Here is a 27,720-nt window from a genome sequence, read left to right as displayed (position 1 = left end):
TAGCATGACAATACAGTGGTGGCATTAATACTGCGACTGCACAACAGAGCGCTCGTGGAGTTGGTGTATTTACGACAGCTTTTAACTTCTGGGAAATATAACATCCCCTAATAAAGGGTGGATAGAAATATGACACAAGAAAACCAGCACATACACAATCCAGTTTTGTTCTGAGTTTAATCACTGAAACGGATAATGAAGCTCTCCTCTTCCTCTTCGTTTCAGCTGCGTCCCTGAATGTCCTCGGGCGGCCTGGACTGCTCCTCCACACATCACGACCACAAGTCTCTGATATCACTGTGGCCCCCCCGGCGGAGGTTCTGCAGCAGACCCAAAGGATATGCATGTTTTTTGTTTTCAATTACAGAGCAGCTAGACCAGGGTTATGTGGGGTTTTTTTTAATGTGGCATTACTTTGTGATAGGTTAGGGCCCTCATCTTATACATGAGTGAAAATCATCATTTTTTTTATTTTTTATAATACATACACAATCAGTGATATTCAAACATAAACATACCACAACACCCTGATGTTTATGTGCATTATCTAAAGTCTGACTTGACAGCATACTGATTGAATAGAGCACTGGGTTTACTGCACTGCGGAGGCAAGACACACCACAAGCCACACCGGTCGACACCAGCCGCCCAGTTGCCATGGAGAAGATTAACACTGATGGATTCAGAGCCGAGCTGGGCTGTGGCTGCACAGTGCCCATATACGTGCAATGTGTTTTTATCCCCCCCCCACCAGCCAGATATAATCTCATATAGTCGCCTTCCCACCCACAAACGACAGAGCAAGAAATCGGGATTGGGCAGCTTGATGCTCGAGCCGTTACTGAGGGCAATTCTCCACATGTTCACGAAAGCCCGGTGGCATGCAGTGTTGTTAAATGGGCTTTTGTTGCACAGAGCGTTCAAAGTGTGTTTAGGATGAGAGACCACAGCCCTGTCGGGTTATAAAGGAGCTCGTCTGGGTGTTCACGTGTCGCATGTATGTCTCCTCTTCAGAATGCCGCATGAAACCCAAGGCTCACATTCAACGTACAATTCATTAACAGCAAAGATGAGCCAAATTTTAATCATCACCATCATTATACCAACAATTCCACAAGAATGAAAGTATAATACGTCCAAAAATGAATTTCCAGTACCAGGACAGCGAGGGGACATACGACCGTACTGAAAATGAAAAAAAAACAAACAATGAAAACAGTGAAAATAACAGTAAACAAAAAAAAAATTCAATGAGTTGCTAAAAAAATAGATATTCCCTGCCCTCAACCAGACTTAAAAATAAAAACAATCAACACAGTAAATAATGGAACATGAGCACACACAGGTCCAAATCTGTTTAGTTTCCATGGCAGCGCTTCCCCAGCAACTGGCAAAGGCAGCGTCTCGAAAGCTCTCCCATGATTTCTTTGCTCTTAAAAATAGATGTATACTAGATTCGTACAGTATTTCATAACTAAATTCACAAATGATAAGAATCATAACCATACCTTTGAAAATGTTCTTGCAAAGTTCATAATACATTGATTTTCGTTTTGTATTCTTTTTTTTCTTTTTTTTTTGCGTTCAGTCCCAAGTGCATATGACGACAACGAGTCTTCCATCGTGACGAAGTTAAATGCTTGGTCAGTTGAAACGAGAGCACCATGGGAGAGAAATGGAGGTTGTGTGTATGTTTGTGTGCGTGTGCGTGCGCGTGTGTGTGTGTATCGTGTGTGTGTGTGGTTAGGGTCAGAATACTGTAAGAAAAATCCGGATGTGCCCAATCAACATGACAGTCAGTCGTACTCGGAGTTTGCCCCTGCAGCAGGAAGGGGAAGGTGGAGAGAGCGTGGGGGGTGTGAGGCCTCTCCCCTCTCCTCCTCTTCCTCCTTCTCTCCTCTTCATTCAGTTTTATTTTGTCAAGTAGATGCCAAGAAGTAGCTCAGTGCTTGTTTTTTTTTTTTTTCTGTTGAAAGGTTGCATGAGTTCACACGTCTTTTTTTTTTGTTGTCGTTGTTTTTTGTCCTCCAGAGCTGGAAGAGCAGACTGGTAGTCAAAAGAGTTTCAGGTAGGTTTGTGTGTTTGTGTTTCATCCTGTCCCCAGTCCCTTGGCTCTCTCTCATCAGAAGCAGTGGTTCTTCACAGCCGGCGGTCACGGAGACTACTCGTACTCCAGGAACTGTTTATGGTAGAATAAGAGGTACCTGAAAAGGAAGAGACGGAAACAGTTAGGTCAGGTGACTCGTTGGCTACTCGCAGTGTTTCTAACATCTGTTCCCTTTCTTACCCTTCGCTGTCGAGTACATCCTTAATGCTGGCCTTGGTGATTATGGCATCATCACATTTGAACCACTGGTCCTTGTGCTGGCGGATGAAGCTGGTGTAGTGGCCACTCTCTAATGTGCCTTGGTGGTTGACCACCGCAAACAAGGAATACCTAGAGAAAAAGAAGAAATGTCCCTGATGAGCTGGCTAATCATCGCCCGTCCTAACTATCCCAACTAACCTTCTCATACATGGGGGTTTGAATTTGTCTAAACACCTTTACTGTTGTTCTTGTAGACAATTTGTCGCTTGCTAAAGAGCGCGGTGCATTTTGCCTTTTGTCTTTACCACAATGAACCTGTCAATAGTATTAAGACAGTCAATTCCCAGCAAATGTCCTGGAAAATGAAAGCTACAACGGATGAAGGAAACTGAACAGCTTTTAATCGGCTTCAAATTGATTTAATTTGGGGAAGTCACAGACGGATGCCTCAGGTCATTAGCCTGTGCTGCTGTGCTGGAGTACAACTGATGATAAGTGTTAGTCAATCAGGTCATTGTAAATTCAGGTTTCCCAAGGTACTCACTTATTGTCGTTGTTTAATACATCAACCGTCTGTTGATACTGCCCGTTCATTCTGCTCTCTTTACTGCAGGTGACAGGACCGTGGGGGGAAAGAAAACAAAGACATTATTAATGCATGCATGTGTAAACATGCTACACTGCCACACAATTCCACTAGGTGGCAGGATTATCCAATCTATGGAGGCAGATAGCTTTCCTGCCTGTGCCACTAATGAGCCTTGTGTCTCTGAACTGAAGTGAATGGATGCTACAGCCAGAGGTGGGGTGGGGCAAGACTGCTGCTGCTGCTGCTGCATGCTCTACTGACACTAATATATATTAATAGAGAGCTCATTTAGCATTCATGCATATACATAACTGTGACATAACTGACATATATATCTATGACGTAATATATATAAATAGTATATCACAAGTACATTTATATATATTGAAATTGTAACGAGTAAACCGTGGGCCTGCTGTTGGATATTACGTAAAAATAGAATATGTATTCAAAGCTGGTGGTTGAACTGTTGTGACTTTTATTATATTGGTAAAGGGGCTGAGGGGCGGCTCTGGGAAAATGCTGAGAAAATGTGAGGATGAAACACAATGGGAGTCTCACCTTGATGCCATGAAAGGCGTCATGTCCAACTCTAGAGGGAAGGAAACGTATGTAGTGATCTTCCTCCGCAGTTTAGCAGAGTGCTCAAACCGCTGGAGATGGCCGGAGAGACGAAAGGATGAGAAGAGAGGGGAGAGGGGAGAGAGGAGAGGGGGGGAAGGGGCAGAAAAATGCCAAGAGAGAGAGTGAGGGTGAGGGTGTGGGGGGATGGGGAGAGGAAACATATTTAGAAATAACAGGCATCATCATTACACAACATACAAAATAAAACACATCTCGGTGAGAATGGAAACACTTGTTCACCGCCCTCGCTGTCACACATGCACGCTTTGATAACAAGACAATAATAACAGGCTTGGATTGATTTAAGACCATCTTCTTGCAGCCTGCTCCTATGAATATCATAAATACATTATGGGCCTCCATCACTGTACAATAAATAAAACATGGACAGTGGCGGACTGGACGAGTCATTAAGATCATGGGCGTCCTGGGACTCTGTGTGAAAAGGCTACACGGCAGGAGGTCGTGCACCAACAACACAATCACATTAAGAACACACCTACGCACAAAACATGTACCAGACCGCTAACATGTGCAGCTGCGCACACACACACACACACACACACACACACACACACACACACACACACACACACACACACACACACACACACACACACACACACACACACACACACACACACACACAGGTACGCATTACTGGACATAAACTTTCTTACATATCGCAATATGGATAATATAGATATAAATGAAAAGGATAAAAGTTTGAAAATTTGATTTAAGGCGCTGTAACTGGGGAGATCTTCAACGAAACCCACACACGGCCTGATTTACCAGATGCAACTGGAGCTGCTATTTTGATGACAGATCAAATTAGACGTGAGAAACAAGAAAGCTTGATGTTCCCCTTAAAATAATCAAATTGTCAGACGGTGACAGCTAATGTAACAAGTGATAATTGGCAGCGCGTTGTCACCGGCTGACTCACTTTGAGATGGAAACACGCTACGATGGGGAGCTTCTTCATTGTCAGCTGTTTGGTGGATTCCTGGTAACTATGGCAACCGCCACACTTGATTTTGGCACTGCTTCCTAGATGTTCAGGCCGCGTAAATCTGCGGAGAAAAAGAGAGAGAGAGAGGATTGGAATAACAATCATAAAAAGAGACGAGGAGTCGGTGTAAGAGGAGAGAATGTGTAGACTCAAAACAGGAGGCAGGGAATGAAAGTAGGGAGAAAGAGACGTTATGGTTTCTGTACGATGTGTTTTCTTCCCCTCGTTTACCCATATTCTTAAATTTATCTCGTTACAGATTTCTCGCTTTTACTTAATCTGATGATATCAGAGCATCTTGACTATTAAGTCTGCCTGGAGAGTTTTGGTGCAGCCACTCTGTATGCGAGTACACCCAACCCAGAGAACTGCTAGTGCTGTCAACGCCTCTATCACCACGGCAACACCATCAAGCGGTTCTGTGCCTTTAAGAGACTTGCTGCAGCAACTAGGGGTGTGTAAGGAGCTGCAGTAGTAAAAAAAAAAAAAAAATAGAAAAAAGAAAGAAGTCACAAGGAAGAGAGGCAAGAGAGAGAAAGAGAGGGAGAAGGAGGGGGGAATGTGAGAGGAAGAGAGCGAGAGAGAGAGAGGGGGGGGGCACGGGGGAAAAGGAATTAGGTGGAGTGGAGAGGAGGATAAAGAAATTACAAGAAAAGAAGAGGCAGGAGAGGAGATATGAGAGGTCACACCTGCTCTGACAACCAGGTGATGGGGGAAGATGAGATCTGGGGGAAAACAGGGTTGTTGGGCCTGAGCCGACGGAATCTGACCTCTCATACGAGTGGAGGGATGATTGAAATTTATTTGAATTCAAGTGCAGACATTTGATCGGTAGGAATTGGAAGATGTGGAGGCAGCACAGGAAGCAGATGGGAAGAAAAAACAGGTAGAGAGCAGAAATACCTCCTTTCAAAAATGTTGCAAACGTGATTCCTTTAAGGACTTTAACATTTATCAGAATCAGAATCATTTTTATTGCCACATATATTTGCATATATTGGAAATTGTCATGGTGTGGTTGGTGCACTGTACATAAAAACAAGACAACAATATATACAATAAGACAATATATACATTAAGAAACAATATGTTATGGAGATTGTCATTGTGCATCAGCACAGAGAAACCCAAATAATAGCAGTGCTGCACATCAAACACATCTGGCCTATGGGGTTTGTGCAATATAAAACCTGGCTAGAGGGGAATTCAGTTCAGCTGCTTTAGAAAGTAGATGTTGCAAAAAAGAGCTAAATAAATCCTGACAGGCAGAAAGAAAAGCAACCAATGGGCTGAAGGTGTACCTGCGTAGGCAGTCTGTGAGTGTGGTGGACCCTGTGAGGTGGCTCTCTCCATTGACTGTGCTGCCATCCCCTCCCGGACTGAGGGGCCAGAAAGGCGTGGATGAGCCGGGCAGGTCCAGGCTGATGTCCCAGAATGGATCTATCGTCGTGGAAACACCACTAGAGAAAGGAGAGGGAGAGTCCAATTATGCCCGTTTAAAAGTGTGTAGTTGTGTGCAGGTTTGTGCGTCACTTATTACATGATGAAAGGATGATGACATGGATGGTAACGCAGGAGCTTTAATTCACACGGCCTCTGTTGATTCTCATCATGTTTTTATTTAAGCCAAGAGGCAGATTGAGCGTGTGCATGTGCGTAACATACACACTGTTCTTCCAGGTCCATTTGCAATTCAATGAAGTGTTACATCAAAGAAAATTGGCTTTACAGACTCAAAGGAATTTGAATTGTTGCAGTCCGATGACTGTGATGGACTGCTGCCCAGCTGAAATGGATGCTATCAGTGTACAACACAAGCATTAAAGATACATGTATAAATTCAGAGGATGGGCTGTTGCACATCATTAATGTTAATCAGATTCTGCTGTAATACCCAGTAGTACCAGCAGATGGTTGTTAAGGCAAGTGGTCATGCATTTGTTCTGGTGCAGTAATAAGGCACCAATATGGCACCATTTCTCTAAACCCATTAGTAGAAGGCAGTCTGAACACCATTTGTGTAATGAGGTTCAATTTATGGCACAATGAAACACAAGACACCCCCACCAGCAGCCTCTCTTCTCTTTGTAGAGGCAGGTAACGTCACACTGAGCATGGGCTCGGCCGGCCTGATAGCCTGGGCAAGGTGATTTGCAGTTCAGTGCAGCGTGCTACTGCTAATGTGACAGGACAGCTCTAGGGGGCAGGCAGGCAATGCCTGGGTTGTGCTGCTGTCTAGACAACCCCCCCCTCACAGCAGCTCCACGGGGACTGAACCTTTAAATAAGAGCAGCGGAGGGGACACAACCGGTGGTTCACCCACTTCAGGACCACGGGTGGTGTACACATCCATCATCCCAGCTGTGAGAGGGGACTACAGCGGACAACGTGGATACATGTGTGATGGATGAATGGATAAAATGTAGAGAAAATAGAGAGGAGTGTAAGTGGCCGGTCCCAAACATGCACTGTGCACAAACTCACTGGCAAACTTGACAAGTAACATCTGATTGCAGGCCACCAGTGAAGATTTGGTCAATGATGCAGTTACAGTGGTTCGGGTTGTTGGCCTTCTTCCCATTGTCGTCTCCTGCGGACAAGAAAGGACAGAGAAAGTATAAAACACATGACACCACAACAAGCGCCTCTTTAACGCCTCTAAAGGAATCAGTCTGGACCTCTGTCTCACATCCCCACTCCCCTGACTCTCTGAGTCCTCTATAACCAATCAGAGCAAGGCTTACAGCCAGGTCTAGTTTTGGTGAGTCAGCCTGTCATTGCTCTGCAGGAGGGCAGATTGACATCCCGCTGCTCTCATGCTCGCTGTCCCCTTGGTGCGCACCATTGTCAGTCTCCTTCAGTCTATCTGCAGTGAGGTGAGGCATTGTGCTCTGGATCTAAGGTGGAACTCTACGTGCTGCACCAGAGACCGTGGGTGGCACAGCCCGACAGACACACTTTGCTCAGTCTCTCAACTGACGCCGTCCTTTTTTTATTTGTTGAGTTGAACAAGCTGTTATTCTAGTCTGATATAAAAAAATATACCAAGAATGCAAATGCCTACAAAAACCTTTAAACTACGGTCATTGGTTCAGAGATTTGAGTGAAGCTTACGGATAGTGTCCCCTTTGCAGTGCCTGTGTAGAACGTCCAGCGCTGCGATGAGGAACTCGTGGGCGTCTTGCTGCTCGTAGCCTGCGAGGTGACGTGCGTGAGTCCACACCAGGTGCAGCAGCCGGAAGGGAATGTGGGGCGAGCGGTGGCCCGAGTAGAACTGGGAGCAGGGGAGAAAAGTTTAAAAAAAGGTGGTGGGGGGGGGTGAAGAGGGGAGATTGTTAGCCAGCTTTTGTAAATGGGCACGCTATTTGGTTTCACCTCTTTGCCAATATTACAGCCACAAGGCATCATTTATAATTCATTACTGAGCCAGAAAGCCAAATGTCCTGTATGTCAAGGTGATTATCTGACTGCTGACTAGGGTTGCAAAGGGGCGGAAAGTTTCCGGTAAATTTCCAGAAACTTTCCGGAAACTTTCCATGGGAAGTTAAGCTCGGGAATTTGGGGAATTTGGGGGGGGGGAAATGAGCAAATTAAACGCTGAGCAATAAAAACATCATTCAAGACTTTATTTTAAAGATGTATGGAATGCAGCCCACGCTGCATGTTGAGTTTCAATCCTCCACTGTGCATTCTTCCATCACTTACACAGATAACTCCCAGCATCCTTCACTCTACAGCAGGGCTACTGAGGCCTGCTGTAGTGTGAAGGACGAGTCAGGTAAGTTTTGATGATAATACTGGGGAAAATATATTAGCATGCTGATTGAGGATTGTTCATCTGTTCATCTAGCCTATTTCCATACATTTATCCATCAATTATAAAATATTTTTACAGACTATTCCAATTGTTTGGCTAACTATTTATATCTCTGGCATTGCATTAGTGTTTTTACAAACTTTTATCATCTTATTCTACTGAACAATGCCAGGTGCACTCATGTGTGGAGACATTTCACCCCATCCAATGTAGAAGGAAAGGCTGTGTACATTTGCAAATACTGTGCAAAGACCTATGTTAAGAATGACTCAAAGATGCAGAAGCATATAGTCAAGTGCCCAAAGTTTCCTCAGGGCTCAAATCAGCCTATGACAAAACAAAATGTTTATATTTATGTCTGTATATGACAAGGTAAATACAGTTAGTATAAATTACCTACAACATTTCCAGTTTATTCCCATTAATTCCCATATATTCCCGTTTATTCCCATGGAAAGTTTCCAAGTTTGAATATTCCCGGAATTTTGCAACCCTACTACTGTCTACTGATTCCGCAAAGCCTCGTCACACAAAAACGAATTTACCCGCATGTCACCTAACGGCACCGGCTCTAATGACAGCACGCCCTCAGAGACAAGGATGTGAGGTGCAGAAAGATCCGTGTGTGAAGCACTGCAGAGCCTTTTGCGTTGCCATGGGAATTGGAGTGAGTGACAGTCCGGGTCGGGGTCAGGAGATGTGGGTGAGAAAGCAACAGAGCTGAGCAGAGTGCAAAGAGTCGGTGGGTTTGCAAATGCTGCGACGAGGTTCAAACCGGAGCTCGTTAATGCCGGAGAGGGCTCTCGCTCTTCAACACGTAGCTGTCGCACGCTCCTCACTTCATCCGCCACAGCTCTCAGGGAAGTCTGATTGAGCCGTGAGAGAGGAAGACATGCCACGCTGACGTCTCTCTTTGAATCGTACAGGCGCCGCTCGTATTTGGGCCGTTTGAAGGTGGTTGATAAATGAAAGACGCGACGAGACGAGCGGGGGGAAACAATGGAGCGGGAGGAGGGAGGGTGGCTCTCACCTTCAAAACTAAAGAGCTGTGTGCAGGAGTGTCTGCAAAGTCAGAAGACGGCTTCTGATGACAGCGTGGAGGTGGGTTGGAAACGAGTAACGAAAGTAAAAGCGTTGGGGATAAGGGAGGGAGGTGGGAAGACTTCAAAACGAACAGCATATGTGTTGGAGCGTTTAAATAATTGAGCATTTATTTCTTGCGTGACCGAGCCGAAATTTACTGTTTAATACTCGATCAATGACCGCCTCCCTGGGCGATCGAGGTGAGCGATTATCTCTCGTGTGTAAATGAACAGCTAGCTGTGTTTGGGCTGGGCTCTGTGAGCGGGTTGTGAAGTGTGTGTGTGTGTGTGTGTGTGGGGGGGGTGATGGTTTAAGTCATAATTACACCATTTGCCATCTGTGGGCTCGTATATATTTGGAAGTGAGAGGGTGTAAGTAAAACGCAAGGCGGTGTGGGAGATGACAAGGAAGCCGTTACATAACGCACGAGGCCAACGAGTTTGTTCGATGTAAAATGCCAAACTTGTGTATCACAGCGGTGGGATTGAAGGGTTATAAAAGGCTGTGCAATATAATTCCCGCCGGCGGATCAGGTTCAATAAAAGTGTGATTAGAGCATTCAGCTCATTCGCTTGCACGCGGCTCTGTACATTCCTTTCAGGCAGGATATTTCCCCTCCTCTCTGCCTCTCTCGTTGGACTCGACAAAAGAGCACAACGGTGACTCAGCCTTCTGCAGTAGGTTACGGTGCGAGAGAACATTCTGTATTATATGGTTATTGAAATAAAATCTCAAATATGGCTCAGTTTTTGTCTCAAACTCACATGCGTTTCTTTTTCTTTGGGGGTTGAAACAAACTTACGTAACAAGTTCAGGCATGAGAAGTGTGTATCGTACCTCCTGAAAGAGCTGCGACATCTCACACACCAGACAGGAGTTTGATTGCATCTCGCACTTGTGTCTGTCGGAGAGGAAGAAGTCTCGCAGCAGCGGCGTGTGTGTTAGGGCCTGGACAATACAGTTCATGAAACATGTGTTGCCCAGGTTTATTAACCCTCGTAAACCTGCGGGACAAGGAGAGAGGGAGTGAAGAGTGAGAACAACGTGACGTGACCTGACAGCGCTGGGTGAGTCATACGGCTCGGGAGTGTGGGTGACCTGAATCACCTGCAAAGACCTGATCTCCATCTCTCTGGACTGACGGAGTTTTAGCTGTGGTCTTGTTATAAAGCAACAAAATTACACAGATTTCCTGAATCAGTAGCAAAAAGAAATACACCTGTATATTGATTTTTGTGAAGACCGGTCATTGTGAACACGTTCCAGGGGTCTCGGGGGGGCACCGTTGAGCCATTTTGCGACACCCATTGAAAATTCCTTCAGAATACGTACATTTTCACCACTTTCTAACTTTCTGCAAATTTTGGTAAGAATTTGAGCATGGTCAAGCCCTCAACAAGCCAATTCATTTGCCTGAATAATAATAATAATAATTATAATAATCCTTACAATTTCAATAGGGCCTCACCTGACCTTTGATCAGTGCTCGGGCCCTAATAACACATGGTCATACCTAATAACACATAAGCAATATAGATGGTCATAAAAATCAATCAGCAAATAATTCATCTTGTTTTTATCAAACGAAAATGCCAAATGTTACATAGTTACACATCCTCAGTTGTGAGGATCAGCGGCACTTCTTAGTCTTATGTGGTAGAAAATAGAGCTTCAGGAATTTTCAATTCTTTTCCATCATTTTTACACTATATTTGAGACAATATCACAAAATTACAATTACAATTTAATTCATTAAAATATGTTTTTGTTATTTAGAGCCAAACCTGGGTAACAATGAAAAGTACAAGTACATGAATGTAAAAATGTGGAATATGGCCAAAATGGCCACTAAATGCAAAATAGCAGGCTTCCTGTTGTGTTTTTCCAATTGCACCTAAGACCTTTTTTGTTTGTCTGGTCATGATACACCTGTATATCGATTTTTGTGAAGACCGGTCAATGTGAACACCTTTCAGGGGTCTCGGGGGGGCACCGTTGAGCCATTTTGCGACGCCCATTGAAAATTCCTTCAGAATACGTACATTTTCACCACTTTCTAACTTTCTGCAAATTTTGGTAAGAATTTGAGCATGGTCAAGCCCTCAACAAGCCAATTCATTTGCCTGAATAATAATAATAATAATTATAATAATCCTTACAATTTCAATAGGGCCTCACCTGACCTTTGATCAGTGCTCGGGCCCTAATAACACATGGTCATACCTAATAACACATATAAGCAATATAGATGGTCATAAAAATCAATCAGCAAATAATTCATCTTGTTTTTATCAAACGAAAATGCCAAATGTCACATAGTTACACATCCTCAGTTGTGAGGATCAGCGGCACTTCTTAGTCTTATGTGGTAGAAAATAGAGCTTCAGGAATTTTCAATTCTTTACCATCATTTTTACACCATATCACAAAATGACAATTACATTTTAATTCATTCAAATATATTTTTGTTATTTAGAGCCAAACCTGGGTAACAATGAAAATAAAAAGCCATTGGTATTCTCAGATGTAGTTTTGTTGTGTGGCTGGAAAGATAACAATATGGTGTCGGGTCAGGTCTGCCAGCGAAGCCGTGTGTGTTCTGGGGCAGATGCCAAAGCTGTGAATGGATTCATTTAGGGTGAGAAAGAGGAGCTAGAGTCCTTCAGTGATGGCCAGTGGAACAGGTGAGACACAGCAAGGTCTGGGATCGAATCCAATTGAGCAGAGTTTGGTGGTGGAGGAAAGCGCTCCGAGAGCTTAAACACATTAGACTGGTCCTCGGTCTGCTGCCCAATCATCGCTACCAACCAGGCTGTCTGAAGATAGGAAGGGGTGATGGATGGCAGCAGACAGTGGGCAGAGGGAACGGTAAAATCTGAAAAGCTGAACGCACCAAATCAGAGGCAGAACGGGAGATACCAGACAACAAAACAAAAAATATATCAAAGCAACAGACGACAGAAAAAACAACTTTTAGAGAGACACACAAACAAATTGCGGCCCGCTGTGGTGTGCATCTATCAGAGAGGAAACACTGAGTCCTGCCCCCTGAATGCACTGCCTGTGGGGGGGCTGCCTGGTCCAGTTGATCCTGGGAATCACACGTAAATGCATGACTGATCCCCAGTCCACTTGTGCCATGGGCGCATGTACAAACACACATACACACCTGTCAGGGGATGAAAAACGGGGCTGATTAAGATTGTGCAGACCGAACAGTGCAGTCAATTGCTCACCTATGGTACAGTTCGTAGTGATTTTCCTCCGCTTTGGATTGTGTCGTAATAGTTCTAGCTCCCTCTTGGTCGGCTCCCACGTCGTGTATTTCTCGCCTATGCCTGCGGATACAAAGTGACATGAATGTGACGACGCCGGGAACTCAGATGGCCTTGTTTCAAAAAAGATGCATCGAGTTCTCTGACAAGAAAAAATAAAAAATGCTATACCTTGCAATTTCCACGCTTTCCTCTGTTCCTCTTTGGCAATCTGCTCCATGTCTTTGTCGTATATGTAGTCTTGACACACAAAACAATATATTCCACCGTATAATAAGTCTATCGCTGTAAGGAGGGAAAAGAGAGGGGAAAAAGAGAGATTGCTGCATAATTAGAAATTGATTTTCTTTTTAGCACAGTGATACACATTGGATTTGATTTTACTGTCCAACCTCGACTGAGACAAGTGCTTTCTCCAGCTACATTTTTCACTCACTGCAGCGTTTGCGTGTCATCGCCTGCACCGAACAATAATCGGAGATGTGAGGGAAGCAGTGATGGAATAGGTATATCCGTCTCCCACCCCCACCTGAGCTTTCAACTAACACACCAGCCTCTTCCATTCTCAAACTCCACGGCAACAATACTTCAGCTCTGTTGCCGTGACAACCTATTTTTAGCTTAACCGGACATTTTTCTGTTTTTGGTGCTGCCCACACTGAGAAAGTGAGCTAACACTTCTTCATGTAGAAAACCTGACGGGTGTATGTTGTGTTGTCACAGTGCCATCATTTTTCCCCCCCTGCTTTTTCTGTTTGTGCGTGCGTGGGCTATGAGAACACGAAAAAAAAAAAAACACAGACAACTACTTTAAAAAACACGATCATTTTTTCAGGTCTTCTTTCTTTTCTCTGGCGAAAGCATGACGACATGAGGCAACTATGCACTGAATAGGATGCTCCTCTCGAGACAACAGTAATCCGGTTGAAAGAGAGCGAGTCCGGGTCGAAACATGTGGCTGGACCGTGTATGGTGTTTCAAAATGTTAAGGAGCGGCTGTTGACAGAACATAGCTAAACCCTGCTGGTAAATTTGCATGTTTTGGAAGCCATTGCATCACATTGGCAATGTGCCTAATCTAATGTCAGTTTCCGCTCAATATTCAGATACCTCTCTCCTACTCACATACAGTATATTAATACAGCTGAAATCCCAATAAAGCTGTCCATGATTTATATGCGAAACTGTTTCTGTTGTGACAATTATGAAATAGTGACAGACACCTGATTATAACTGAACTTTTTGTTGATTATAACTTTTTGCATTGTGCATTGTGCATTTCACCTTTTACTTCACTTTTTATATTTTTTATCTTTTATATATTTTTATAGAGATATATTTATGTCTAAATAAATGTTACCTTGTATAAGTATTAGAAAAAGTGAGTAAATAAGAAGTAAATAGTGAGTAAATATATATTGGTTTTTTATTATTACCATTGTTTTTCTTATGTGTGGTGTATTTATTGTGTTTTTATGTTTCTATGTTGATTGTATGCACCAATAACCAGAGCAAATTCCAGGTAGGTGTAAACCTACTTGGCAATAAATACTTTCTGATTCAAATCTTTTTGAATCAGAAAGATTTGAATCTTTTTGTCCGACAATCAGACTTACATACATTAAAGACGATGGCCCTGCGGTGATTTCAGCTGTATTTACGTGAAAATCATGAATGAGATTCTGAACAGTCGCTAGATTTGTTTTTAAATGCTATTATGAATGAAAAAAAGCTCCTAAAGAAAAAGTCAATAATTCAATTCTGAGAGAGCAATTGCTCATGGGGAGACTAACACTCAATCAACCAATGGTGTTGGTTATAGACATTTGGGTTCCTGAGGATTTGACCCACTGTTGAAGAGGACCAGCTCAAAATGGAAGCAACACAAGTGGCAGTGCGAGGAAGAAGATGCACCGACTATGAGTATTGAACTAGACATGGGGAAGAAATTTGCTTAATCAAGTCAAGGACAAGGAAAATCAGAGGAAGATGTGAAAGGGGTTGCAGAGGATGAGGTAGCTATAAAAAGAGATAGGGAGGAAGAGATGAAAGGAGTCCTGAGGAGTGACATGTTCTGGTGAAAATGATGTAAAAGGAGAGCTTGCAATGTCGCCGTCTAACAGTCTGGGGAGTTTGGATTAATTTGACGAGAGGTGCAGAGGAACAGAGTGCCAATGCCAGAGAGAGGGTCCTGTGGAACGCTCAAAGCTAATTAACACTGTGGCTGTGCACTTGGGGTATGCGTGTGTAACCAAACTGTTGAAATGCATTAAATCAATTCAAGCCAAGCCCTCCCACTCTCCGCCCCTTGTTTCCATACGTGCATGTCCTTGTCAGAGTAATATCAAAAACCTCGCTCATTAGCACTGTTGCCTCATTTGGCTTAATTGCCATGTAGGTTGGAAGCTAGGCTCTCTGGCAGATGTGGATTAGCGATGTCTACCCCTCCCTCGCTACTCTGCGAAGGCGAGAGTCGTAACTTAAACCCGTGACATTTGACTACTAAGGAGCTCCCACCAGAATGGTAATGTGCTGCGGTTAGAGCGAGGTTCAGCTCCCTCTCTGCTCGGAGGAGGAAGCTGCCCAAAGTAATGCTGTAATCCTTCACTGATAATAGCTAATGCTGCAGTGGACCACAGGGCTGCATATGAATGGGAAGACTGATGGCCTGAAAGCCGTGGACATAAGGCAGGATAATATATTGATGGATCTCCTATGAATTTTTTTAACATAAAGATACATAATTGTCATACTAACATAAAGCAATTACTTTATTTAGATTACTTCCAGATTTATGCTGACAGTGTAAGGAACGAATGAGTGGGTGCATGACTTACCTAGATTGTGTCTCTTGTTCTTTGCGTGCTCGTGGATGTGTTTCTTTGTAAAACAGCCGAAAAAGACACAGTAGAGACAAGAGTGGAGTCGGTTCAGGTGGGCGCCACACATGTGACAGATACACGACTTGGCCTGTAAGGGAAGATCAGAGGGCAGGACCAGGGGGTTGGGGTGGGGACAAGGAATTGAGACAAAAGAGGGAGACGAGTCAGTATAGTGAGAAAATCCTCCACAGCAGGAAGGAGCTGTAATGTAGAGTGGCACAAACAGACAGGAAGTCCCTGGCAGCTCGGTTAGATTTGTATCTTCCAGTCAGTCACACAAACACTCTGGAGGACACAGTGCGTGAATAGACCTGATACCAAGACAGACTCGAGATTTCTTGGCCCGTTGACAAATCCAATGGATGGAACTGAATAACAACATATTTCCTGCGTCGAATCTTTTGCTCTCTAACACATGCAGGCCATGACGGGATTTAATGCTTGGCAGGCAGGATCTGCCTGAAGCACACACTCCAGCAGCGGCTGAGGGATGGGTGTGATTGGTTTGACTACAGCACTCAGAGGAGATTGGAGAAATTGCACATTAGAATGCCTGACATCTTCAGCATATCTGCAAAAGTGAGGCCTATAGGGGCTGCACAGGTGCGCAGGCCCCCGACCTTATACACAAAATCATTTAACATCTGTGGGAAAGGGGGCGCCACTGACAAGGATTATTCTAGCATGAATGTTCGTATTTCAGCAGGGAAATCTAGCAAGATGGAAATGATAAAAAAAAACAAAGTGTTATAGACGAGTGTGGACATGGTGGAAATTGTCATTGACAACGTTTCTGCAGTTTTCAAGACTTTTAAACCTTCATGGGAGCAATTTAAGACCCATTTCACATCCAAAATTGAATGGATAAAAATTGTGCTACATCCAGTCTAGTAGATTTTTAAACCAAAACTATCTCTGTCCACCTTGTAGCTCTGCATCAACACTGATCTCAATCCATACTAACACACCTGAAACATATAGGTTGTAACCACTAATAAACACCACGAGTGCATGTCATTAACAGGAAACGGATGGTCGTCTCTGTAGTTGGTTGCAGAGTTACAGAAAATATTACCAACAAGAAAAAATAATAGTGACCGACAATGAGAGGGTAGTTACTCAGGAAGTGAACGCAGGTGGCCACGTCATTATTCTCATACATGCATCTGTTTCTGTCCATCCAGACGACAATGCAGCCGCAGACTTTTCAAACTCAAGCGTCGTCGACAGTGTTTCCTGAGGCTTTTTACAGCAGCGCCATGTTTTTCTGAACTCTGATGCAACTCTAATGTCTTTAAACACAGTAAAGCCTTGTTTGGCACAAGCTGCAGCCTCTTCAAATTTGTAAAATACAGTTTACATATTTTCTACTAAGATGCATTTTAAGAAAAGTCAATTCCTAATATCAAATCGTAGTAGAACACCTGTTAGTGAAAGTGCAGCAGAAGTTTTGGGCTTTGGGGGGGGAAAATATAACAAAAGGGATAGATGGTGAGGACACGCATCCAATCGAAGCCTTTCAGGACACAGACCTGCTGCAATGAGTGGTTCACTGGAGAGAGAGAGGACAGAAGGAAAGGAGGCGTGAAGCAAAGGTGAAGAGACGCATAATGAGAAAGTGACTATTGGCTGGAGAGATTTAGCAGTTTTCAGTTTCTGGTACACTGTGTAAGACCAGCTTGGAAGCCACATTCACACACTCCTACACGCGAAGGCTACAGAACTTGAATCCGTGAACTCAACAGCACCTGTGCTGCATTGTCTGCTATTGCAATCCTCTAACAAGCGATACAATAGAAGAACCTGACACCGTCTGAGCAAAGTTTATGCTCATTGTGCAAGAGAAATACAAGCGTTGGTGGCAGGCAGTTTCACTTCCTTCTCTCTGGATGACGCATAACACACAATAATGGCCTGAATACACAACACAACTCTGATACTGCCTATCAGCCTAAGCCGCGAGATGACCTTAAACTAGGCTGCAACATTTTAGGTCAATTTTATTATGAAGCTTTGTTTGGCAGCTTGTGTTTCCCACAAGGACTTATTCAAATCTAGCTTAGCAAGGATTTGCAAATAAATAATCTAATATGGTTGGAGGTGGGCAATTAGTGTGAGGCTGTATAAATGACCTGCATCCTGATGTATCAGAAAAATTAAGTTATGTTTGTATCATTCAATCTCTAATAGCAATAATACCATATCTCTTGCCATGTGAAACACCAAAAATAAAGAAATAATCACGTTTTTTAGCCAGTATTGTTTTACATTGCCTGAACTTTGAGCCACTTCTTTTGTACCTTTAGCAATATTAAGTTAGACTTCCCTCAAGGTTGTGCCTTCTATAGATGATTTAATAAACGGATTAGCAAATGTAGTTACAATTCTTTCTGCTGGTGGGTACAAGGTAGAAATAACTGTCCCATGCAGACCATCATTTGTATGGACCAGACATGATTCAATATTCACTTTCCTTCATTTTCTCGCATCGTGCTACACTAGGGAGGCGTGATGCATGGCACACTTGAAATAAGCTGCTGTCCACTGCTGCAGACAGGCTGCCAAACTCACAGACAGGCCTGCGTTTTGACCAAGCATCAGTAGACGTGGGATTGTGATGACATTGCAGTAGTGGGGATATCCAGGGTTGCGGACACTAAGCTTTGTTTTTATACATATTGGACTGTTAGGCCAAGCCGGCAGGAATGAAGGATGAGTGACAGACAGAGGGGGAGAAACAACGTGTCGACTGACTCTAAAACCAAGATCGAGACTGACATCTACAGCAGACTCTTTAAAGTTTAAAGGCAGAGCTTGTTTCCCTGACATCCGGAGAGAATAGAGGAGCACAGACGAGTTAAAAAAGGGAGAGAGAGTAAAGCACCATTTGTGTTCTTAAGAGTCCAGATGAAGCCCTACGTGCAGAAGCAAACGGTAAAACAAGACAGACCACATGCTGTTCATCTGAAATCCTAAATGTACGTTTTGGTCGCCAGTCCTTCCTAAGCAGTGAAGCCTCCCGCCCTGCGCCTTCATTGCACCAGGACTCCAAGTCAAAAAACAAGACACCCTGCCAATGCCACGCCTTGCCCTCCTCCTCACCCTCCCCCGTCTTAACACCCCTTTAGCGGGTAGCAAATATATCTCTGCGTACGCACCCACGGTTCACAGGCTGTCTATGCCTCAGTGTCAGCAGTCCTGCATCTCTGTGCGCCCAGGGCTTTTAAAGTTCTATTAGATCAGCTATTGATCAGCCACTGGCTCATATGACCGGAACAAGTGTCCGACAGGTAGAGAGCTCATGCTAGTGCTGCGCAAGGCTGCGTCTCCCATCTGGGATGTGCTCTCTGAGGCCCATCAGGCAGGGCTCCGTGTCCAGTGGAATGACCCCCTAATGTATAAAGCTGTTGATTGATGGGAGAACAGATGCAGGAAGGTATTAGCTGGATGAATGGATCTCCGATACGTCTTTAACATGGATGTGAGATAGCATTACATGCTTTGTGGGTCCTCTGAGCGATGAGTGGCCATCAGCTCACGACGACGCAGGGGGAGCAGCTATGAATCCTCCCATGTTTAAGATCCAGCTGCATACGTAGACATCTAAATAAGGCAAAAGCCATGCCTCACACTAAGCATCTCCGACATTCTGCGTTATTCCTCCTTGAGCATTAAGGTTAATGCATTGATATATCAAACCGGGGACGTGACGAGCTGCAACATGAGGACGAGCGAGAATGGCAATGACGATTATGATGTGGACAAAAGGTCTGGCCATAACCGAGCAAGCTCACGCTGCTGCTGCAAAGGACAGAGTGGGGAGGGGACGGGAGGGAGAGTCAATACAGAGGAGAGAGCATGGGCTATATGAGAGCAATGACTCACCATGCTGCCTCACACTCAGAAGCCTGTGCATGCATCTCAACACACACACACACACATGCTCATACAGCTACAAAATGAACAATGGCTGACATGCATACTGCAGGCTATAAATCTGCATTAAAAAGACACAGATAACCTCCCCACAAAACTGTGTGCACACGCAGACATTTGCTCCGAGCGTCTCAGAGACACGCAGACAGGGCGCTCTCTCCGGTTCTATATTTAATGGGAACAAGCCGAGAGAGGCAGAGAGAGGAGACTGATGATGATGCGGAAGAACGGTGCCGACGACTGACCCCATGGGGCTGCAGCCTGCCAGTGCCTTGGTCAGAAGTTGTCACCACCCCACCCCCCAATATCTCCACATGACAATGGCTGGCCTGCAGTATGCATTTCAAACAGCCCCAGAGAGACACACAAGCACAATGTAAATCTTTCCTATTCTCTTTTCACCTTCTTACTCACTAGCTTATTGTAACCCTTGTTGACAACGATATGACGTGTGGTCTTTTTGAGAGAAGATTTTCCCACCTCGTCCAATTGAGTTATAGTCAATCAATCAATCAATCAATAAAATTGTATTTGTATAGCCCATATTCACAAATCACAATTCGTCTCATAGGGCTTTAACATGGTGTGATATCCTCTGTCCTTAACCCTCAACAAGAGTAAGGAAAAACTACAAAAAAAACCTGTTAACAGTGTAAAAATATGTAGAAACCTCAGAGAGAGCCACATGTGAGGATCCGTCTCCCAGGACGGACAGAAGTGCAATAGATGTCAAGTGTAGGAAAACATCATCAAGATTATCATTTTTTAGCAGCATTGATAGGGTAAACATTTTGAAGGATCACTTCAATACGGTATGTCAAGCAGTCCTGCTGCAATCATAGTCTATGGTCAGCAACCAGCAGGATCATGATCCACCATCCCGATCAGAGGCCACATTAGTCCACAGTTTCATCAGTTTGGCCTCATACTGTCACACAATGTTGTAAGGACATTATCAACCCTGAGCCCCAGCCGATGGGGTCTTACTTCTTGTCAGGGGGTTCGTGGCACATGTGATGGATCTGCATAGGCGTGCATGCGTGAATAGGATTTGAGATCACTCGATTAGGGGGAGGGAGGCTGTGCTCGTTTCTTGAGATCAGAGGGTATGGGGGGGAAATGAATTGGCAGCAGTAAGCATTTCTGTAAGTACAGTAAAAAAAAAAAAAAACGGTTTGTGCTACAGTTTGCTGTTTCGGGTGTGATATAATGATTTGGTAGTAAACTGGCAAACAAAACAAATTCCAGAACATTAGAGTCGTCACCAAAAGATCTTCAATCTTGTTTTCTTTCAAAAGAGGACATCTTCGTTGTGTCTTCTACGTGTAAAGCACCTGTTTTTCATGCTAAAATATTTTTTTGTCTAGTTTTGGGTTAGAAATTGTATCAACACGCCCACTCTATGGGAATTTTTGGGGACATTTTCCTTCATATTCTCATGGAATCAGGATAATTTGAGAAAATGTCCGGACTTCGGTGCATGTCTCAAAGCAGCTTTAGCCACACTGGTTTATAAAGAGTTAAGTGGAATACACCCCACACCAATAGAAAAGCTTAAAAACCAGCTGTACTTTCTCATAAAGGAATGATGAATCAATACTGAAATCCCTCACACAAGATCACCGAGCCAACATCTATCGAATGCACCTGAATGCAGACTGACCAAGGGTTCAAACAAAGTGAAGCAGAAAGACTGACGATAATGTACAGCAAGAACAAAAAGCCTGTGGATAGATTGTGTATGTTAACCTGCACAGATGGTAAACAGTCAACCTCCAGTGATCATTTGTCAAACCTTGCAGATGCCACACAAAGCCAACAACCACAATGCTTCAACAAAATAACACTCACAGGCAGAGAAAGGACTGTGGCTGAAGCATCTGAGCTTCTGACTTGTCCCAGTGGACTTAAATCCCATCTGCTCGCATGTTGATTTGTTATTTTTCCTATTTGAGCCGATTAGGGTCCACAAAGTCTTGAACATTACCCTCAGGAACACCAACTATATAAGCAATTCCTACAGAGCCGAGCCAATGTGACTGAGAGGACAACTCTCTTTTAAAATACTCTGGTGCACAAAGTAATACATTATCTTGCAAAAGGTTTAACACCACCATCTTCACCTTTTCTGGGGGGATTTTCCACATAGAACCACTTCCAGACCAAAGTCCCAGGAAACACTGTCACTTGTGTTCAAGGTTTCCACAATGGGGAACAATTGGGTGAAGAGATTGATTGCCTCTTGGTTTTGGGCTAGGTTAGCCCCTGGAGAGTGATTGACAGCTCATTAGCCAGATGGTGATACTAAGGGAGGGCTGGACAGCAGCCTCATTGGTTGGCTCAGACCATGACCAGCATGCTTTGTAGCAGCATTGCCTTTCCACAGGCTTTTAGACAGTCAAATGTGATGTAGCGGGTCTGGATGGAGGGACAGCAAAGAAGAGAAATGGTCAAAGAATCAAGAGGAGGTATTAGAGCTGGACACAGTTTAGATGAGCAGTTTCATACACCACTGAGTTGATGTCCTTATTGCATACATTTGATATAGGATTGATACCTGTTCAAGATTGTGTATCAGTGTGAGGGAGCTGCCAAACATTCTGTACTGCTGCTTTTCCTCTCCTTTAGCATATCTGTTCTGAAATAAACAGCAAGGAAGGCACAGAGGCTCAGCAGGTCCATTGAAGTCAGAAACTGGGAGGAAATAGTACGTGAAAAGGGATGCTACAAGGTGACACAGCAAGCCAAAGACGACTCTTGGAGGAGGTTTCAGACCTTGCACCATTTGTGTAGTCTGGATGACTGAGCCACGGCCACAGTGACCGACTTGAAAGAAACCAACATCTGACATCATCAAACCTTGTCTCCGAGGTAACAGGAAAAACATGGAAGGGAAATTAAAGATTAGAGGCTTGGCTTTTCATTTCAAAGGACTTTCAGATGCAAACTTCTGTGAAGATGGAATGATATTTACGTGTAACGGTTTAACCATGTGGATACTTTGTGTCATTTTTAAAAACTGTACTAACTACAGAATTTAAATTCCAAGATGATAAAAAGGAACAAGCTATTTTTTGGCACAATTTTGAATGGGGTAACCAGAAAGCAAGAGGAATTGTAGGCATAACTAGGTCTTGCAGATAGAAAAAGCGAAAGCAAGCGAGAGGAGGAAGAAGCAGCAGCGTGGGCACAGAAGAGGAACAAGTGAGGGCCATGATGAGACTGGAGGAATAGATCCTGATGCTACAAACGTATGCTGATGAGTCAGGGAGCAGGCCTGTGATGTGATGGAGGCTGATCTGACAAAGAGATCCGCTCGCAGCCCAAGAATAAACCGCTCTCTGGGCTGGGCTGTGGCCTCGGGTCATTGTGTGTGTGCTTGTGTGTTAAGTGGGAGAAAGGAGTGACAGAAGGAAGAACATGTGTCATCCTATCTATTTTTCCCTACCTCTAAAATTCCCAGAAATATCTATGCAAACGCTTTCACTCACATCTTCTCTCATCACAATCAGAGAGCGGGTTTGAACTAGTGGGAAAGAGAGGGGGGAGGGGGTTATGGGTCCTCTGATCATATATGATTCATCAAAACTAGAAGATAAAAAAAAGAGTCTTGTTCAGTCAGCTCTCTAATCACGACCCTTACCCCTTTAATCAAAGTGACAGCAGCTTCTTCAAAGCAGTTATGGCTGTAAAATTCTGCCAGCCCCACCCACTCTCCTTTCATCTGATCCAATTTCCAGTCAACCAAACGTAATAGCTCGGGTTTAACTGCACGGCAGATTCCTTCATCGTGGCAGAAGTGTTTTACTAGACCCAGAACCTTCTCTTACGGATAGTAAATTTAAGTCCATCCTGTTGAGTGGAGCAGCGAACAAAATAAATAACCATAACCTTCATGAATATTCACACCATCACAGCCATTCAGAATATATAAATTATGAATATGACCAGAGCTTGGACCTGAGGTGGAATGAAGTCAACTGTGAAGAGCAAGGGCAGGTTTCTATCAACGAGCTGTGTGGACGTCCTTGGGTACAATTTTGGTGAAATGGTAATTGGCAAGCAGGTGGCGCATGAATCTCATTTAACATCAGAAATCTGTTTAAACAAAAACAAACTAAGCCTTGTGGCAGTAGTCAAACAAGCACTCACTAAACTCACCAAATACTACAACGCAGAAATATTAGACCAAGAGACAGGAGTCAAAGGAAGGATATAGGAGGCTAGAGAATAGGAAGCAGAGCAGAGCAATAGTTCCTCCTCTGAAATGGAAATCGTTTTTTGTGACATAACAAAAACTGACAATTTATATTGTGTGAAGGTCCTCTGGCTATGTGGCAAGGCCAATCAGAACCTTTCTAGTTACTGCCAGCCCTTGACATGTAGCACATCGACAGGAACCGAGCACAAGCATGAAAGTGCAAGGGAGAAACATGCAAGCGATATTAGTCTGAATTAAAATCGCATTGACAACAAAGGGAAAACACTATTCTGTACTTGTTTGTGGTTGTCATCTCCCACATTTCATCAAGGCCAACGTTGCCAAAAGAATAACTATGCTACTGTCTCCAAATTAAAGATAAATGATCCAGAGACACACTCCCGAGTGTCATCTCGGGAAATTCGTAACTATGGCATTAATTCCTCCATCTTTTTTTTTCTACACATGTGCCTTTATGGTTGTGCACGAAAAACAGGCGGTAGATTCTCCACCGTTGTTCTTGCGCATCACCTTTGAATTTATATGAGTGGGCAGTAGGGAGGGTGATAGCTTTCAGGAATTCAGCCGAAGACAAAAGAGAAGTTAAGACATGGGGGGGAAATGAGGTACTCCGGATTAGAGACACTGTTGATTAAACCAAGTCCGGATACAATGTAAAAATTCTTCTCATCCTTCCCTCAGTCAATGAATGGGGATGTCCTTCAACTTCCATCTAGAAGACACTGTGTACCACCGGAGCAGCACTACACCTACTCTGCATATCAGAACAGTTGGAGGGTAAAGAAGCTCAGCCAAGACGGGATGAGGCACAAGATCCATCCTCCCTTGTGGACATCGTGGAGGGCAATCAGGCTGTAGGGAGCCAATGTTATCTCCTTTGTTTCTGCATCAATCACCTAGACCATCAATGTCTGGGGGGGGGGGGTGGGAAATGGGTAGAGCAGAACCACTACTACACAATTTAACAGATGTTACACAGCTGCTACTCAACAAAGTCCAATGCAAGCTAAAACATAAGCAGGACAGATTTTAATGCCAAGAACAGCGTACTTACAAAACCTCTATTATATTCAAAGCAGTATTACACAGCAGTCTTTCAGGGACAAAAACCTAGCCAGGCCTATTGTCAGTTATGTAAGATTTATTCATGATTCTGAGGCCGCGGTGACACAGAGGCATGTGAGGTGGGGGACACTGGCGGAGCATAAAAGATTTGTTCACATAAACAGCGCAAACTGAAAGATTGACATGTAAAATTGTCTTTGGACGCCAACTATCCTGTGACTGCGAACTACGATCTGGCTTCAAACCAGGAGGGCATGGTAGCAGAGCTGGGAGGAGATCTTTTATTGTCACTGTGTTTTTCTTAATGTGGCAGAGAGATTAAAACGATTTTTTTTCCCCAAGGATGGTAGTGATGACTCCGAGTCGGTGAGGTTGTTTTCAAACCTGATTGAAAGAACGGTTCCCCATTCACCAGTTTTGCGACAAACGAAAGCACGCTGGGTAGACCAGGCTTATATCAGTGACACCTCCTGCTGAAACTAGACAATCAGAATGAATACAGTTCATCCTGCAGAGTCACCCTCTCCACTGCCTGATAACCCTTTGGAGCTGCCATACATTTCTCTACTTCAGGCTTTTTTTTTGTTATTACTGTATTATCCCGCCTATAGTGTATTCATATTTATATATATTTATTTGTATCCTGCTCATAGTGTATTCATCTTCCGTATATCTTACAATTCCTGTTAATACTGTAATATTCCATATATATTACTGTACAGATCTTATTTATTACATTTTAATAAATGTATTATTTATTACATACATTTTTACTATATACTGCTATATATATACTGTACTATTTTTATATACTGTCTAACAATAACATTACCATCATATCATCAGTACTATTACCATCATCTTGCCACTGCACCTTATCTACCTATTTTATTTTATCTTGTGCTTCTGTTTTTTTATTCTTTGAACCGCAATATTTTCTATTTTATTGTATTTTATTGTATTTTATTGTATTCAAATATACCAGATGCGATGACAACTTAATTTCCCTTCGGGGATGAATAAAGTACTCTATCTATCTATCTAATATGCACGATACTCTGTACTTTTACTGCCTTTTTTGCACTTCTGGTTAGACGCTAAACTGCATTTCGTTGCATATGTACTTGTACTCTGCAAATGACAATAAAGTTGAATCTAACCTAATCTAATCAAAGCATCAAAACAGAGATTGCCAGCACCAAACCAAAGCACGTCACTTCAACACTCTATAAACAAAGGGTCATTGACCATTTGTGCACCAGCTATTTCCTTTGACATGCCTTACTGTAACTGGATTATGCCATGTTGCTGTTCTGTTCCCAGTCCACCCTCCCACCAGGTAGTCGTACTAGCTGGTGCAGCAGATCCTAGGATGAGGCGGAATTATTCCGCTACACGGGTTCACTTCACATCTAGAATTCAGTGCATCAAAATGAGGAGGCACCGAGGCACACAGGTAGGTGAGCAAAGAGGAGAGGGGAGCAAGCCGGCCAGGATTCATCTGAACTACAAGTATGTCAGTGAAGATGAGGAGGGAATAATCATCAACTCACCAGCTCTGTCCATCCTGCATCACTCTGACGCACCTATTTTTGCACAACGACATAAAAAACGTATGGAATGCATAAGAGAAGCATGTATTTTTCTCATGACAACAATCAGGCAGCGTACAAATGAATCTTTTCTAAGCCACATTGAAAATAAAAGGTTTGACTTATTGTGTTTTTGTGTTTTTTGAAAGAACAAGTTGACAATCAGGGGGGAGAGGAAGTGCAGACAGTCCTGCGATGACCTCACACTGTGGAGGCCGAGCAGGTGTGGGTGGGGGGGGCGAGCGAAGGAGAGAAACTGGCAATGGAAGTAATGAGCGGACGTCCCAGCATCCGAACTCCTGAATGAACTACCAGGGCAGAAACACACACTGACCCTGGGGGGGTGAAGTCCAGCAGTGAACCGATAATCTGTAGTGTAGACCCAGAGTGTGATTGTGTGATAGTGTGTGTGTGTGTGTGTGTGGAGACACAATGGGTCCACTTGGTTGTGTGGTAATGATAGCCCCTCGACCACAACTCTGCATCAAAACCCAACTTTAGCAATCCGGCTAACTAACACAGCATCAAACCACACAGCCGCTCTGCTAACAACACGACACAATAAAGTCTGGATGATTAACACTTTCGCGAGTACACACACACACACACACATTTCAGAGCTGCGGTCAAACCTACAAATGTGCTCCCCCCCCTCTACACAGGAAGACTCTTGCTAGCTAACACACCGGTGATAACCTAGCCGGCTAGCCCCCCTGGTGCTAGCACCGCTGCAGGAGCAGTGTCAGCTACACGGTGGTCTAGCTCCGTGTCGGACGCCGGTTCTGTGTGTGTCCGTGTGTGTGTGTTAAAACATGACTTCACGTGTGTTCCTGATGCTAACGTTGCTGTGTGTGTGGTTTTTTTTACCTTGCGTCTCCTGGCTTCAGCAGTGCCACTCCAAACAAAGCATTGGTATATGACCCGGAGGTTCTGCTTCCAGTTATCCACCTTGTACCCGTTCACATGGGAGCACCCGGCCGGACTCATGACAGACACAACATTCAGGTCCAGGTGTTTAGGGGACAATGGAGCGTCTCCTGGATGCAGCACTCTTTAGCTAGCTAGCACGAACTGTCTGTCCAGAAATGGTTTCCGTTTGGAAATGGGGACAATCGGTGTAGTATCCACAAAAATGCTCCCCGGGCATCTGGCAAACAACGGTCCCTGGCTAAACTTGGCGACTCAGTGTGTTGGCGTGGCCGTCTACCGGGAACACCGCCCCACTGAAATGTATATGTTCCCTTTTGCTGTTTTGACAGTTGCCTTCTTCCCTTTCACGTTAGCTTGCACTTCCACTCTGCACGGTTAGTTA

General features: G+C 43.9%; 1 protein-coding gene across 3 annotated transcripts; it reads right to left on the bottom strand.

Moving 5' to 3' along the window:
- Positions 1-1,068: 1,068 nt before the first annotated feature.
- On the bottom strand, positions 1,069-27,720 carry LOC133022959 (ubiquitin carboxyl-terminal hydrolase 22-like). 3 transcript variants are annotated; one of them, XM_061089869.1, is made up of 14 exons: positions 27,276-27,720; positions 26,370-26,402; positions 15,549-15,681; positions 12,883-12,996; positions 12,673-12,774; positions 10,274-10,440; positions 7,651-7,810; positions 7,021-7,126; positions 5,838-5,996; positions 4,471-4,597; positions 3,459-3,550; positions 2,853-2,915; positions 2,288-2,437; positions 1,069-2,204 (listed from the first exon to the last, which is right to left on the bottom strand). In XM_061089869.1, the coding sequence occupies exons 1-14, from the start codon at positions 27,393-27,395 to the stop codon at positions 2,162-2,164; spliced, it is 1,569 nt and encodes a 522-aa protein (XP_060945852.1). In that variant the 5' UTR covers positions 27,396-27,720; the 3' UTR covers positions 1,069-2,161. The 3 variants fall into 3 exon arrangements, with proteins under 3 accessions (XP_060945852.1, XP_060945853.1, XP_060945851.1); XM_061089870.1 differs by lacking the exon at positions 26,370-26,402; XM_061089868.1 differs by lacking the exon at positions 26,370-26,402 and having other exon boundaries at positions 12,673-12,996.

This window comes from Limanda limanda, chromosome 17 (assembly GCF_963576545.1).
Source record: "Limanda limanda chromosome 17, fLimLim1.1, whole genome shotgun sequence".
NCBI classification, from domain to species: Eukaryota; Metazoa; Chordata; class Actinopteri; order Pleuronectiformes; family Pleuronectidae; genus Limanda; species Limanda limanda.
Note: the sequence above shows the minus strand (reverse complement) of the source record. Positions and strands in the feature narration are given on the sequence as shown.